The sequence below is a fragment of the Pempheris klunzingeri genome, chromosome 8 (assembly GCF_042242105.1).
Source record: "Pempheris klunzingeri isolate RE-2024b chromosome 8, fPemKlu1.hap1, whole genome shotgun sequence".
NCBI classification, from domain to species: domain Eukaryota; kingdom Metazoa; phylum Chordata; class Actinopteri; order Acropomatiformes; family Pempheridae; genus Pempheris; species Pempheris klunzingeri.
Window position 1 is genome coordinate 7,418,539 of NC_092019.1, and position 16,366 is coordinate 7,434,904.

General features: G+C 39.9%; 1 protein-coding gene across 2 annotated transcripts; it reads left to right on the forward strand.

Annotated features, from left to right (window-relative positions):
- The first annotated feature begins 2,026 nt into the window (after window positions 1-2,026).
- Window positions 2,027-6,840, forward strand: slc52a3-2b (solute carrier family 52 member 3-2b). 2 transcript variants are annotated; one of them, XM_070835477.1, is made up of 4 exons: window positions 2,027-2,081; window positions 3,334-4,418; window positions 4,542-4,665; window positions 6,156-6,840. In XM_070835477.1, exons 2-4 carry the CDS (start codon window positions 3,388-3,390, stop codon window positions 6,366-6,368), a joined length of 1,368 nt encoding a protein of 455 aa, XP_070691578.1. In that variant the 5' UTR covers window positions 2,027-2,081; window positions 3,334-3,387; the 3' UTR covers window positions 6,369-6,840. The 2 variants fall into 2 exon arrangements, with proteins under 2 accessions (XP_070691578.1, XP_070691579.1); XM_070835478.1 differs by having other exon boundaries at window positions 6,201-6,840.
- Window positions 6,841-16,366: the final 9,526 nt, after the last annotated feature.

Genomic DNA, 16,366 nt, shown 5'->3' on the forward strand with positions numbered 1-16,366 from the left:
TTTTCAGGCTGGAAGAAAGTGATGGCCCAGCCAACTGATCGACACTGCTGCTAGCATGATTAAAAACATGTAGACATTTGCACTCTGTCTCAGCTACACTGCTGCTCAGGTCATCCTGCTCTGCAGCAAGAACTGGAAATTTAGCAGGAATGGTCAGATGAACTGGAACAACAGCTTGTCAGCATTCTCTGGTGGTGGGTTGTGGGTCTTCATGGTAACCACTGTATAAAAGACATGGAGACACCTCAGTAAACACTTTCCTAATGAGTTCATGGTCTCAGTTGCTAATTCAAAGTGTTCTTCAAATCAGCCTGATGTTCGTTTTCTAAATGAACCCATTTAGAGTAGAATAGACCATAAAGCAGAGTATGCCTTAGGGTGGAACTACCTTGTGACTAGTCCTCTAGAGCGTCACTCCTAGTTTCAAAAAACCAAGATGACGATGACCATGAAGCTAAAATCAAAGCCCACAAACCAATGGCTGACATCACGGTGGCTACGTGTACTTCTTATATACAGTCTATGATGGTTACTTAGGAAATGAAAGGATCCTGGCTTGGTCTGATTGCAGGGCATTTAGTTTTGTGTAAGTCTTTATCTAATAATTCAATTCAATTCAATTCAATTCAATTCAATTCAATTCAATTCAATTCAATTCAATTCAATTCAATTCAATTCAATTCAATTCAATTCAATTCAATTCAATTCAATTCAATTCAATTCAATTCAATTCAATTCAATTCAATTCAATTTTATTTGTATAGCCCAATATCACAACAGAGTGTCTCATAGTGCTTTACAAAGTTCACTGAAATAAACAAACAATCTAATAAAGAGTCCAGCAGTCGATGAGGCCAATGGATCAGTCCGATGGATCAGTCCGAGGCATCACCTGCCCTTTATGACCCTCCTTCTTCGGGAAGGAAAAACTCAAAAAACCCGGTGGGAAAAGAGAAACCTCCGGGAGCACCACAGTGAAGGAGAGATCCAGCTTCCAAGGACGGACAGGCTGTAGCCTTGGACAGACGCACATCCATTGGCTGGTGGAGAACCACATCAGCGGGGCCAGGACCAGGATCCATAGGAACCAGGGAACCACATCAGCAGAACCAGGACCAGGATCCACATGCAGCGTGGACAGAGGAGACACAGCTTTTGTGTCCTTAACAGCCATTTTACTAAGTTGCTGAGACGGTATACTGAAGGAGATGCTTGTAGGAAGCAACCTGAAGCCCTGCAGAACTTTTGGAATTCCTCTGCTCTGCCAGGCTCCTGGGGATACATTTGACTTATACTTTTGCTTTTGCACTATACTTCACTGAATAGTAACTGTGTCAAATGTGACTGAGGAAGAGTGTTAGCATATTCAGTTCACATATTCAGGTTAGAATAAATAACACACTGTATGTTGTGAGTGTGTTCCTTTAAGTAGATTTAAATTGGAAAACCAAAACTGCAGTGTCATGGTTGTGATGTGAAAGTTGAACTTGACAGACCGGTCTTTTCAGCTGAGTTGCAAACATGCAACAAAACTGGCCTGGTCAACAGAAACCAATAGAGACTCAGCAGGCCGCAAGACACAAACCCAGTGAGCGTGTATTTTCATGTATCTAGTACGTAACTTCATTGCTTAGAAAGCAGGTTCACTTTTCTCACTCAGATAAAAGCCTGCGCGTTTAAAGGAGGGCAGACCACAGGGTTGTACGTCAGTTGGGGGAGGGAAAAAGAAAAGGAGGAGTTGCTCCTCCCTCTCCTTCACTCTCTGCCCTCCTATTGCTGAGCATGCAGGCGCACAGAGAGCACATGGCTGTCTGATTTTGAAACCGCCCTCCAATAGAAGGACGCTCCAAGTGTCATGGTGGTGCAGCACATGTGCGCCTGTGCAGTCCCTCCCCTGCCAGGAGCAGGAGAGAGGCGGAAGTAGAGTGTAAGCTTGTGGATACTGTGTGTGTGTGGAGGAGAGAAAGGGGAGGGAATGCATACACACACAGAGTTGTCGCTGATGTAACTATGATCACAATGGAGTGACGGTTTTTAAAAAGGAAGGAAAGAGGGCAGTCTCTTCCTGGCTATGTTCTGAGGTAAGATGATACATTCTCTGGAGGACGTGTGTATGGGGGAGTAAGGATTATGGGATTTGCCGTTTATCCTACAACCTCAAGGTTCAAGTCTTCGTCCATTTGCCTCTTTTAAAATGAGGGGGTCAAAAGGAACCAGCATGATTGTACAGTTTTTAATTGTATATTTAGAAGCAGAAACAGGAAGTTTTATTTTGTTGGGCTCATGTTGCCAGCTTAGTCTTCCTTGTTTCTGAATATTACTGATATATATGATAGATTTTTATTTTATATTCTATTTTAGATACTCATTTAATCTTTATTATGATTATTATGATTATTATTATTATTATTATTATTATTATTATTATTATTATTTTGTCAACATCAAGTTACCCTTTTTGTTTCAATATCAAATGAAAGTTTGCTAATTGTTTATGGTTTTAATAGGAGTTCGCCATCACTATCATTGTGAAGTTCTTCACAATGATAGTGATGGCGAAGCTATTTCATCACACATCTTCCCAATCATTTCCTTTTAATGTGTCTGTTTATGTCACAGCCACTTGGTGCTTTTAATGGGACCACTGTGTCAGTGTGTGAAAGGTCAGGCAAACAGCACATGAGAGAAGGATAAGAAAAAAGGCAGAGACAAGGGGAGAGGGAGACTGAGAAGGTCAATGCCTGCCACATGGGCACATGCTTTTGTACTCAGCAATAAATATGTGACATTCAGCAATGCTATGCTTTTTTTTTGTTATGCTAGCAGCATAGCTTTGGCAATGTCAGTTTTGTCCAGACTGAAATGCCTCAACAACTATTGAATGGACTTTCATGAAATTTGGTACAGATACTCATGTTTCCATCAGGAAGTGACCTCTTAACATCTTATATAGTGCAATCATTAAGTCAAAATGTGTATTTGTCCATAGTGGTTTATGACTAAATACCTGCAAAAAATGAATAATAATTCCATCAGTTTCATTCCATTTAATGCTAATAAGCATGCTAACATGCTAAACTGCAGGATAATGAACAGCAGTATAACAGACTGACTCCAGCACCAGTCACTTTGAGCATGTGAACATGCGTGCCTCACAGAGCCATTAGCATGGCTATCGAGTCATAGTGTTGTTTATGAGCCACACACATCACAGCAATCATCACTCCAAAATGCTTAATTTAAAAAAAGAAAGCGCAATTTATTTATTTTTCTATTATGGTAAAGATTTGTATTCCACTAATAAAACTGTGGTATGTTGTGTCTATATTTCAGATTGCGTGCATCTACATTTTCTGATTGACCTCATCCCATCATCATCACTCCATCATGTCGCTCCTGACTCACGTGCTGGCGTGCCTGTTCGGTATGGGCTCCTGGGTGGCAATCAACGGGATGTGGGTAGAGCTGCCCCTGGTCGTATCGGAGATCCCAGAGAAATGGTATCTGCCCTCATACCTCACAGTCCTCATCCAGATGGCCAACATAGGTCCCCTCTTCATCACTCTGATGCACCGCTTCCGCCCTGGGGTGCTGGATGAGCGGCCGGTCATCTACTGCATTGTAGGGTTGGGGATCGTTGCTACATTCCTGCTGGCTTTCTTCTGGAGGCACACAGTGACAATAGGGGGCTCTTTGCACAGTGTGCCCCTGCTGGTGTTAAGCTTCCTGCTCTCTGTGGTGGACTGCACCTCCTCTGTTACCTTCCTACCGTTCATGATGCGGCTGCGTCCACAGTACCTCACCACATACTTTGCAGGTGAGGGCCTCAGTGGTCTGGTGCCTGCACTAGTGGCTCTGATTCAAGGTGTTGGTGTAGTCCACTGTCAGAATGCCACTTTGGCTGGTGGAGCCAACAATGTAACTGATAATGCCACTACGGTTGACAGTGGAGAGCTAAAAGCCATATACGAGCCCGCTAAATTCTCTGTCCAGGTCTTCTTCATGTTCCTCAGTGCCATGATGGTTGTTTGCATGGTCGCCTTCATCCTACTCAACCATCACCCGGCTGTGGCTCGGGAGAGAAAGAACGACCTGTACTTCAGTGGTGACATGGCCGCTGGGAAGAGAGAACAAGGTCTGTCTCTGCACGCCCACACACCAGAGCAGAAGCCTATGATCAGCCCCTTGGAGGCCGCCAGGCCCAGGAGCTTTTTTGGGAGGGGGACCTATAGCAATCTGGAGGTGCTGTTCATCTTTGGTGTACTGGCTTGGGTCAATGCTCTGACCAACGCAGTGCTGCCCTCAGTCCAGACCTACTCCTGTCTGCCGTACGGGAACAAGGCCTATCATCTAGCTGCCACCATGGCCTCTGTCGCTAACCCAGTGGCCTGCTTCATTGCCATGTTTATACCCATTAGGTAAGAATCGTCATAGCTAAAGACTATGAGTATTGGATTCATATTAGGTATTGAATGAAGCAAAGTGGTACAATGTGACAGGAAATGACCAGTTTTACCATTTGCATACATTTTTGTTTCCAGGTCTCTCATCTTCATGGGTTTCTTGACCATGACTGGGACTGGATTTGGAGCCTACATCATGGCCATGGCTGCTCTTAGTCCCTGCCCCCTGCTGGTCAACAGTGCCTCGGGAACTGTGATCATTGTGAGTCTCTTTCTTCTAATCAGTTGGGACATAAAGACGTTTTATTCAGACTGTGATGAATATTACTTAATGCTGGTTAATTTTGGATCTCATATTTTGTCTTGTAAATGGAGCTTGTGGTACACCTTTTAAAAAAATGAAGGCACAACAAACCACGGTGGCGTGTAGACTATATTCAGATTTCTTATGGTTAAGGAGTGTAGAGTGATTGGCAGGTTTTAAGATCAGGTTGTGTCAACTCAGTCCTGTCTGACTTGATTAAGACAATACTGTCAGACCATGTTTGTCCCATGTTTATGAACACTCACTTACCTTCCCCTAGGAGAGCTTTCACCACCACAAATGTCGATTAGCCTTGGTGGTCTTGTACAGAGTGACATTATACTGTCACCCCCTGGTCTTGCTAGCAAAATCAGCTAGTGAACTTTACAATTCAACATGCTGCTATGCAAGTGCTATAAAAAGTGATTTTTTTCAAAATAAAGGTTTATAGTTCAAAAAAGTAGCTTTAAAATATCTTGATCACAAATCAATAAACAGTCCTTGGGTGGTGTTGGTAATATGGGTATGTATAAATATATGTTGTTTTCTTTATTGTCTTTCTGTCTTTAATATACTTGTGTTTGTGTCTCTTTTATGTCTCTTTTTAGATGTAAAGCACATTTAGCTTCTCTGTAATCAAATGTGCTCTATAAATAAAGTTGCCTTGCCTTGCTGTAGGAAAGACTTACAGCTAATATTCATATATTTAGATTTTTTATTTGTTTGTTTTTTTAAATTTCATTTTATTCTTTTTATCACTTCATCACAAAAATATCCCAAAAGTTGAATTCTGCTTATTGCCATTATATTTTGATGCTTTGAAAGATTTGGAAGTCAAAACTTCCAATGAATTTATGTATTTTCTTCTTTGAGCCTTTTCAGTATAATATCAGTTGTAGTCAATCATCTGTTGCAATGAAATTATAGCAATGAAATATGGCACGAGGGGGCAGAGTTCACGTGAGGTGATGGTTCACCTGAATTTAATTAGGGCAGTGACTTGCGCTTCCGGGTTCTCCAGGTGGTTAAAAAAATACCAAACAATCATTGTCTTTCAGGGTCTACTTCTCTTCGCTTGGACCAACAAATCTGTTTGGCCATCCTAACTTTTCTCTTATGAATATATCATATTCTTCTCCAGTGTTATTGTGTACAGTTTTGTCCCATTTGTATCACAAATAATTCATACAGCTTTTACAGCAGTTACCATCAAGTTACCAGTAAATCAGAGATAACAATAAAAGTGAATAGTGGATAGTGCAGTAATGAGTATCACACACAAAGAACTACCAAACCGTTAAAAACATAGTCAAAACAAATGCAAGAGGATGTTTTAAGCACAAAACTATGAATGTATCAGTAATCAGCCACACACAGCAGCATCTTATTTTATTGTGTTACTGTGTGTTAGATTTGTGTCCATAATATTCACCTCCTCTGTGTTGCAGGTGCTGACCTGGGTGCTGTTTGTCCTTTCCCTGTCCTATGTGAAGGTTATCATTGGGGTGATTCTGAGGGATGAGGGCCACAGTGCCCTGGTGTGGTGTGGAGCGGTAGTGCAGCTGGGCTCCATGGTTGGTGCCGTATCTATGTTCCCATTGGTCAGTGTCTATGGACTTTTCAAGTCAGGTGATGCTTGCAACACTAAGTGTCCAATGTAGTGCATAGATATGTGCAGGTAAACACTGCTGTACAAAAGTGAAATAATTTGAGCTTATTTCAATAGCACTGAGCTTTTACATGTTCATTCTTGTTTCAACTGGGAGGTCAGAGCTGTTTATCTACAACAGTATCGCTCTCTCATGTCATTTAATAGATTTGCTCTTGTGAGAGCTAGACAGCAAACTTGTGTTTTACAGTGTATTTATTGACTTATGGCGTGAGCGCTACACAAGGCTGACATGACGCGTACATTATCAGTGTGTCAGTTCCTTCTCAATTCAGAGGTCCAAGCCAGTTTACTTGAACTGTTAATATAATTACAATGGATTGATGTACGTTGTGTTTTATAAGAAAGTATGGTACCTTTGGCTTTAAAATGTGCCTTAAATTGAGACACTGAAAGATTTGTGCTTGTTTTGGTGTATATGGTTGTCTGTCATTAAATCTTGCATTGAATGTTTGTCTGATCTGGAGAAGCTGTTCAACAAAACCAAATAAAACACTTGTTTTACCGATGCCTAAATACACGCGTTATACTTTAAATTATCTTTAACATTCCCTTTATCTTACTCCTTCTGGCCTGGGTGGGCGTGGCTCAGATGTAGAGCGGGTCGTCCGAAAGATGTGTGTTATGGTCCCTGTCTCCTCTGCACGTCAAAGCATCCTTGAGCAAAACACTGAACCCCAAATTGATGTGTGAATACTTTCCTCCTCATTGGATGTTGGTAACCCTGTATGTGAGGATAGCTTTAAAGTGTTTTGAGCAGCCAAAAAGCCCAGTGAGGTACATACACTACTCACAAAAAGTATGCATTCTAACCTTTCCAGGTGAACTTGATGTGACCTTCTCTAAACTTTTGAATGCACATGTCCAACTGTTCAGTGTTTCAGTACTTTTTGCACAAGTTGCTGTTCTCTAACAAGAAGCTTAACCCCTTGAAGGTCCTCAGAAATAATCACGTTAAAGATCCTTACACACATAAATGTGTATGCATAAAAACAAGCCATAAAAATGTTAAAAATCTTTCTTTTTTTTAAATTTTTTTTAAATAGTTTTTTAGACCAGCATCAGCCCTAATCATACATATCAAATTTTAATTAGTTTTTTAAAAAATTAACCCTTAAATTGCCATGTTTTTGTCATGATGCACATCATTTTATGGTCTAAAATACACAAAAAATACATGAAAAAAATTGAGAACTCTGAAAAATTCACCATCTTGCAAAATTATAAGCAATATGCATGAAAAACTGATAAAATATGCTAAAAATAAAAATCATAACACACTAGAAAGTGCTGAAGACCCTCAAAGGGTTAACAGCAAAATTCACAACAGGTTTGATCCATGAATCCACCAATACATTTCCTGCTTCAGTTAGAATTGGTATTTAAACAGTCCTCCTCATCCTGCTGATCACATTCTGACATCATGAGACCAAGACGACACCTAACAATTGATCAGCAGCACCTCAACACTGGAGGCTTCAAACAGGAAGTCCTCAGACGGAGGTGTTCACTGAGCTTAGAGGGTCACAGAGTGTCATCAGGAGGTTGGAACAGTGATACAGAGACTGGAAGAGTCACAGAAAGGAGAGGAGTGGACGTCCTTTGGCCACATCCCAATTTATTGAGACACTGAAAATTTTTTGTTGTGGTATACCCACCACTGTTGTTAGATTTTCTTTCAATAAATTGTTTAAAATGAAGAAATTACCATTGCATGCTTCTACTTAAATGCCCTACTTTCATGATATAATATCACTGTAGCATTAACTTTTTCCATTTTCCATAAATTTCACCTGAAAGTCGAATATCCCTAACTTTTTGTGAGTGGTGTACAGTATATGCAAGTACATTTACCAAGATTAGAGAGGCTACAAGGGCAGAAAGTACCAGAGCAGGGTTAGTGTGTTAAATGGGGCAGTAGGGGGAGACAAAAATAGACTGAACTCATCTTAAATATCCCCTGTTGTGTAGGGCACTGTTCCACCTACCTACTCTTTTTTATTATTTATTTTACAGGTTACAGCCCACTTGTAAAATACAGGATAAGAGGAAAATATGAAATATTCAAATATGAAGAAATAAATACAGAGTAACAGAAGAAAAGGGGGGGGAAATGATATGTCATTCATTCACAAACACAGTAGTTTTCAGATACATAGTCAGGGTTTGGTTCCAATAATATCTGCTAATATACACGTCATATGAGACCAAAAATACTGGATACAAAGGGATCATATTGGACATCATATATCTCATATTTGAGTTGATTAATAATATCTATGAATCATTTTATACTGTAAGAATTTTTTGTAATGTATTCTTTTCCAATTAATAGTCTTTCCAAACCTTAATAAATCTACATTTTTTGCAGACATATTGTTGTTTGGCATGGCAAGTAGCAAGATGATGTGTAAAAAGTTATGTATTCCTTTGGTATGCTTGGCTTTGTTTCCAGTAAATAATGATTCATCATGAGATATTATTGTTTTTTATGCTAGTTTACTACACATTAACACTGTTCTTAATTGAATAAGCAAATAACTGGTTCAGATCTATGCACTATCTTCTAATGATACGCCAGTGAACAATTTGGTAGTATTGGCCGCCTGCATGTCTTCAAAGCCAACACTAGGTGTCGCTGTATGATTAAGAGATTCTTACAAGGACCTTGTGCTGTGTACTGTACATCTTGGCTTCAATCAAGATACAGTTTTAAATTACAAGACTAAATAAAAAAAAATAGATAAACAAAAATAATCTTGTGAGTTTGATCAAGTCACATTTGCTAAATGAGTCCATAAGAAAAACATTTTATTCTCAGTGGTTGAATAAAAATAGATCTATAAAGTTCATTGAAACATATGAAACTGAACAACTGAAGAACTGAGCATCAGCAGACACTTCTTGTCCCTCTTTGATCCTGCTCTCATATTGGGTGTTTTCCAAAATGATGTAGAAATTGCTCAACCTCAGTGTAGGTTGAGGCGTGATGCATGTCTCTAGGGGGGTTGCCCAGGTCACAAGAGTCACGTCTGCATCATATCCTCCTCACACTAAATAGGAGAGAGTGTCTTGTCTGTGTGTGTGTGTGTGAGTATTTATCCTTCGTCCAGTCCACGGAGACAAATAGGAATGAGAAACTCGTGGCCAGTCAGAGTCTGATTCAGATCCCAGTGGTTCCTCACAGAACATCTGGGGTCATCATCTCCTGGTGTGTCATGCTTCACCTATTCTCCTTATCTCATCCTGCAGCCTCTATGACTTATGGTGTGCTGAATTCGGTTGGGATTAATTTAGCAATAGCTTGAAACTTAAACAGGGGTGCATATTCAAGATCAGGTCTGATTTTTAAGTTCTTCTGAAGTTTACTAAAAAAAAAAACATTGTAGATGTCCCTGTACGCATCATGAAATGATCCAAATGCAGCGAGATTCAGACAATGTGAGCGTGTGTGACGAGGTGACACAAGTAACATAATGAGAGAAAAGGGGGCGACTGCAGTTTTCCTCATCTTCCTCTTTCTCTCCTCCAGTCCAACTATTTTGATATCTCCTTTTCTCCAAGCTCCTTGTCTTCCTCGATTCATGCGTATGGCAGGACTTTGTGACCGTAATTTCAATTTAAAACACATGAGGGGAAATCCTAGCCCATGCTGCTCTTTAATGGGCCGTCATGGGATTGGAGAATGCAGAGAATGATTGAATTTTGTGAGAAGGCCAGGAACGATCACGTCTCGCCTTCCGTTATGCAATCGACCATTCCCCTCTCACAACGCGACGTCTGGTAAAACCTAGAGGAGCAGGAGGGGGGGTAAAGGGCTGGAAACCTCAACGTCTAGACCAAACGAGAGAAAAATATTTTTTCTTCTAAATGACTCACGACTATATAAAAGAGAAACTCGGCTATCATATATAAAAAAAAGAGCCAAATGAGATGCGATCCACCACATCAAACGCAGATATGTTGAATTGGGCTGCTTTTAATGGTTGTAAATGAGTCTTTTTACACTGTAATGCATGACATCCTATATTTCCTCACAGATGGAAACATATGGATTCTATACAGAGCCTGTCATACTGTTTTATTTATATGATTGTGTCATGTCTGTTGACTCTCTCCACCTGCTCGCCCCATTTTTACAATATCAAGATAAAAACTCCAAGGCTCTGAAATGACCACTTTGTGCAAACTTTTTCACACCCACTGCGTTGGATTACACCAATGCGATATATATCCTTTTAATGAAGCAAGAGAGACAAGCTTTCCCGTTAAGTCCATTATATTCAAATGGACCGGGCCTTTTTTCTTTTTTCTTCTTTGCAACAAGACATAAAGTAATCAAAAGTTAAAAGCAAACACTCAAGGAGGCACTTAGCAAAAAAGAAAAAGCTTTTATGATAAAACATTCATATACAGAGCAGGAGCCAGGTAATCTTTGAGGATGATAGGGTTGTCTTGTGGTCAGTTTCAGTATAGTATGGCTTGGGGAGCCTTGTAGATGAATGCTCCTAATAACATCCCCGCCCACCCATCATCCAGCGGACCATCCAGGCAAAACAACTAATACCTGAGCGTATTTCTTCAGCGGTGTGAAGTATGCCTTAAAGAGCTGTTGGAGGCTGCAATAAAGTAGGGTTCATTACCTTGACAGACTGATGACAGCTCAGACTGGCTGAGAGGCGCTCACACATAAATACTAAAGTAAAGACTAAATAATTTGCTATCAGTGCTCCGTGAGCTGTGCACAAGCAGCAGGATATATTATACTAAATCAGAACACCTGAGCGACAGTCAAATAAAGAAATACATCGGCGTTTTCTCATTGCAAGTCCTTTGAAAATCATTTGCTGAGGGCTTCCAAATCATTTTAAGAGAAACATGCTGTGGGTGCAGAGAAGATATCTGTATTTAGAGAGGTTTAGTGAGAAAATGTTGTAAAAGAGATGTGTTTGCTTTCTTGCAAAACAGCTAGGAGAAAACAGCTAGACTGTGACTAGACGTTTGCCTACCAGAACCTATAATTAATGCTACGTGTACTTTGTTTGTGCTCGACTATTTCTCGGTTGGACACCGTGCAACTTTCACTGCGAGAAAAAAACTATACAGTATACAATGTGTTCATGTTTAAGCTTTGTACTGTTATAGCTGGTAGGCATTTATTTATTCATTTATTTTTAACTGTGGTCTTTATGCCAAGCTAACCGAACTATCTCTAGCTTCATACTTATCCAGACAACTTTTTCATCTGGCTGCAGTAACTTTTTTGGGTGCTATCATCACCGTGGGGTTGAGCCAGCGGAGACTGAAGGAAGTTACATGTCCGACCAATAAACAGCTCAGCTCATAACCCCCCTATGACGTTGTTACAGATTACGTTAACTTTGGATGGAGCTAGGCTACTGTTTCCCTGTTTCCAGTCATTGGGCTAAGCTAAGTTAAGCTAAGCTAACTGGCAGCAACCTTACAGAAATGAGAGCAGTACTGAGTTTCTTCTCTAGCTCTCAGCAGGAAAGCATAAACAATTTCCCCAAATGTCAAACTAGCTATAATAATTTGAGTTAAAAAGCATAACGCAATCATAACTATAGCTGGAGTGACACACTGTACCGCTTATGTTTTTCTAAATCAATATTTCTAGACCACATGGAATTTGTGGTTGCATTTTTGACCACAATGCCTCCTTCCTCCATAACAAACGCTGTGAAAAACAGATATTACGAAAGCAGCAAACTCTTACTCCTTCATGTCGGGAAGTCAGTTCGAATGGGTTGCATGTGGGGTCAGCTTTAGGTCATACTGGGCATCCATTAGTGGCCTTATTTAGAGGCTTATTCCTTTAAGGGGAGTGATTGGCCAGCAAAGACAAAGAATCATTACCTTTGCCCGCCCCCTCCCTGCCAGCAGTCAATAATGAGGGATCATTAAAATGAATAGATGGACATTCCCCTTTTCTCCGGATCCTTATTGCAAAATCAGTGTCAGGGGAAATGAAGATTGAGCTTGGAGAAGGCGTCTAAAAGCCTCACAGTGATTGTCGTGAACTCATCTCCAGTGCCAGGCTCCTTTATCTACTGTAAGAGTCTGCACCTGTCTGAACTCCTGACTAGCAAGGGCTTTTACTGTAGCCCATTAAGAGCATCCCTAATGTGTGCTACAATGTACTTCAACATAAATATTCTGCATATGTACCGAAGCATTTACAGCAAACAATGGAAGACTGATTGCTTGGGATGTCTTGGAGGGTTTTTTTTCAATGACGAAATAGAGCTCTCAGAGTGAACTAGAAGGGGAAATTGAATGCATTGACTTTGATGTGGAGAATAGAGAACTCATGTGTTGTGATCATATAAACAGACTCTTAAAGATAATTCTCACTTTACACATTTCTTAAGCTCAAACATCTGTCCCGCCGCTAAATTTTACAAATCCTTGCACAACATTTCACGCATCACAAAAGAGAGAGCGAATCAAGCTGAATGATTGCAGATGGAGAATAAAGAACGGCACAAGATTTTCCAGGCCCCATCTGGTTGCCTTTCTGAGCGTCTCTTAAAGTGTCTTTTAAAAAGGTGATTTGTCTGTGGGTGCGCAAAGATGTGACCATGTCAGCATGTCAGCGGGTCATCTGCTGGGCCTGTCACATGTGGAACGGTCCCATGAAACGGGTCAGTGTACACCTGTGGAGCCCCAAAGCCCCACCCTAAACAGATTAAAAAAACACATGTAAACACATGCTCAAATCCACACACATATGGTCCACATCTTCTTTCTTTATCATCCTAAAAGCAACTGATAAGATGGTCTGTTTATAGTCATCTGACATATGTCTGTAAAGAAAAAAAAAAATCACAAAAACTGACTCAAGGGACCAAAAAAGATCAAATGTAGACTTGGCTTATGGGACACAACTATCAAAGGTCCCCCAGTATGGTCAAACAATTATCTCTTAAAGCATCTCTTAAAGTCACCCCCATGGTTCTCTCAACATGCCCTTCATAACAGAGGTATATTGGGGATTTACTGCCTGCAGATGGCCGATGAGAGACAAGGGCAGGAGCTCCAGCACTGTGCCTATGCACTCACTTCATAAAAGCCCAAATCAAGGGCTCTGTGGGAATACAATGGGGGAGGAAGCAAGACCGTAAAGACACTATAAATCCGTACAATGAAAGTTCTAAGTCTCTGCCAGGTGCTGTGTGCATGTGGACCCTGGGGAGAAAATGGCACGCGCTGCAATCATTATGATTGGGAATTGCTTTTTGCCTTTCTGTGCTGTGGCCATCAAAAGGCAGAGTCTCTATCTGTCAGTCAGTCAGTCATTCAGCTAGTCTGTCAGTCTGATCATCAGCCAATCGAATCATGTGATCATTTGGTCTGTCAATCTGGGGAATCCTCATCTGAGTTCAGTCACAGCTCCTGTGTGCACGGAACATCTGTATGTAAATTAATCATCATTTCTACAAGGATATTTTCAGTAAAACATCAGTGTTAAGTTTCCTCACAAAATCACTGAAATCAAAAAGAAAGTTTTAATCATACATCAAATTTCCAGTCTGTTCAGTATGAAGCTGGCAGACAGACAGCTAAGCTTAAATAAACAGAGGGACACAGTAGCCTGCACCATTCTCTCAGCCTGTGATAGAGTCCTGACTTTAATGTTTTATGGAACATTTAATCGGCTGGATCAAAATAAGGTGTCGAGAACAGCATTCCATCGAATTTAGGCAGAAGTCAGGGGCGCCATCATGAAAAAAATCTCCAATTCATTTCTGTTTTTTCTTTCTCTAAAAGTGATCAGATCAGATATGCATGCTGTAGTAGAAAAAAAGAAACTTGAGAGAAGCTGGTTGGCACATTTTATTACATTTGGACAGAATCAAGCTGAAGAACCAATCTTCTCATCCAAGTGTTGGCAAAGCCTGATAAGCTTATAAAGCAGATAAGCTGACAATTAATGCAGCTCATTGTGTTATATATATATATATATATATATATAAACTATGTAGCCCACTACAAGGTTGAAGCAGATAAACCTTTTGAGAGTTCAGTGTTTCAGCATATACAATTCAGTGTTTCACTCAACTGAATGATTATTGAAAAATATTATGTAACGATGTAACACTTAAATTTCATGAAATATTATATATGTAATAGATGTGAGTATTTTGACAGATGTCAGCAGATTTATAGTTACAGTAGATATAAGCTGCATTTATTTTCATATCATATATTCCACTGCTTTAGATACTGTCTTGGTGGAAATCATGGCCCAGAGACATCTCTCCACTGTGTCAAAGGGTACGGCGCTGTCAGAGGAAGACTAAGGTAAGAAGGTGCCAGGAAAAAGGGGCGTGACTGCATCTGTAAATAGTGGGGCTATTTTGGGCTCACACGGTTGTACAGGAGAGCACCGCCTAGGCCTGCCTTCTGTCACTATGGGGATGGGCGCTTCATAACTTTGCTGGATGGAAAAAGTCTGGAGGACTGGCAGGTGGTACACAGGAGCGTGGCACAGCTCCCATGGCGAAGAGCTGTTTCACTCATAACTAACCACCACTAACAATACTCACCGGAAAACACACAGGCCTCTGCTTGCACTTGGCATATCAGCAGCTTGTTGCTTTTCATCCTGCTTAAGTACAGTGTAGGTTTGTTTGTATTTCAGTTAGAAACAAAAACAGTAGACAAGACCAAATACCACCTGCTGATTGGTTTAAGTGCCCTTCTTGCTGACAGTGGCATAGAAAAAATTATAAGATGTTAAACACCTAGTTCCTACAAACCCTTTGCAGCATTTAAAATTATAGTGAAGAAACACAGTATTAATGTAAAATTTTCAGTGAAAAATTAGTGTGATACACTATTGTTTTGTGTACTAAAAAAAACTGTAAAAAAAGAAAGTAATCAATATTTTATATGTCCATTTCAATATTTCCTTGTCAATGTCAAACTGTCTCCATTTCAGGTTTTATTGGGGATATAGGTACAGCTTGGAGCAGTCTGAGGTTTACTAAGGTCAAGCTATATAACTCAAGAGCAGCAAGTTACAGTAAAGGACTTTAAACTAAAGCGCAGCCACATGGGCCATCCATGTAGTAGTCATAGAATGCTTTTAATTTAGATTAACATGAGATCAAAACTCCATCGTCAACAGATTAAAAAAAAAAAAAAATCTATAACAGAACTAGTTTAATGTCTGAAAATATACAAATTCCCAACATTAAAACATTTTTAAAACTTTAATATGAAAAGGCTCATGACATATCTTATAAAGCGTACTTGCTCAAATGTAAACATGACCTCCAAATAACTGAGAACTTATGGTAATGGTCACCATTATGTCATTTATTAATTCATTGTTGAGAACACATTAAATGCACTTAAAACACATTTCATTTTTCATAAATATTTCATATTAAAGAGAAATATGTTTCACCTTGTGCCTACACAGAAAAGCAATATAGAGTTGCAACGATCTTGTAGCCAAGAAAGAGAGTAAGGCACAAAATAGAAACCTTATTCATACACTTTAGTCATGCTAATATACTATATGTCCAAAAATGTATTAGGAAGCTATATTGTAAGCTACTGTCAACTAAATGATCCCCAACATTAGTACGATGTGCATGCTCCAAAAGACAGATAACATGGAAGAGGCTGCAGTTGTGTAGAAGAAGAGTTGATGTGAGTCAGATTATGACACGACAGCAGAGATCAATCTACAATATTTGGTCTGGAAGCAAGAAAACCTGCTCTGTTTCTACGGTAAAGTGCATCATGTTTTTTTTGTTGTTTTTTTTTTGTACGGGGAGTCGTTCTATGCAAAAGTCTCCGACAGAAAAAGGAAACTTGGACAATAATTTCACCAAAGATAAAATCCTTTGGTTTACTCAGATCAATTATTGTCAGCAGTAAGTAACAGTCCTGTCAATTCCTCAGTGGAATCACCCAAATGACGAGAAAAACTGAGCCTGTGGCGTACTTAGATTA

Excerpts from the sequence above, each read along its gene's own strand:
- slc52a3-2b (XM_070835477.1), top strand. The coding sequence starts at position 3,388 with ATGTCGCTCCTGACTCACGTGCTGGCGTGCCTGTTCGGTATGGGCTCC. Across the intron at positions 4,419-4,541 it reads GCCATGTTTATACCCATTAG|GTCTCTCATCTTCATGGGTT; the intron begins GTAAGAATCGTC and ends TTTTGTTTCCAG. Across the intron at positions 4,666-6,155 it reads CCTCGGGAACTGTGATCATT|GTGCTGACCTGGGTGCTGTT; the intron begins GTGAGTCTCTTT and ends TCTGTGTTGCAG.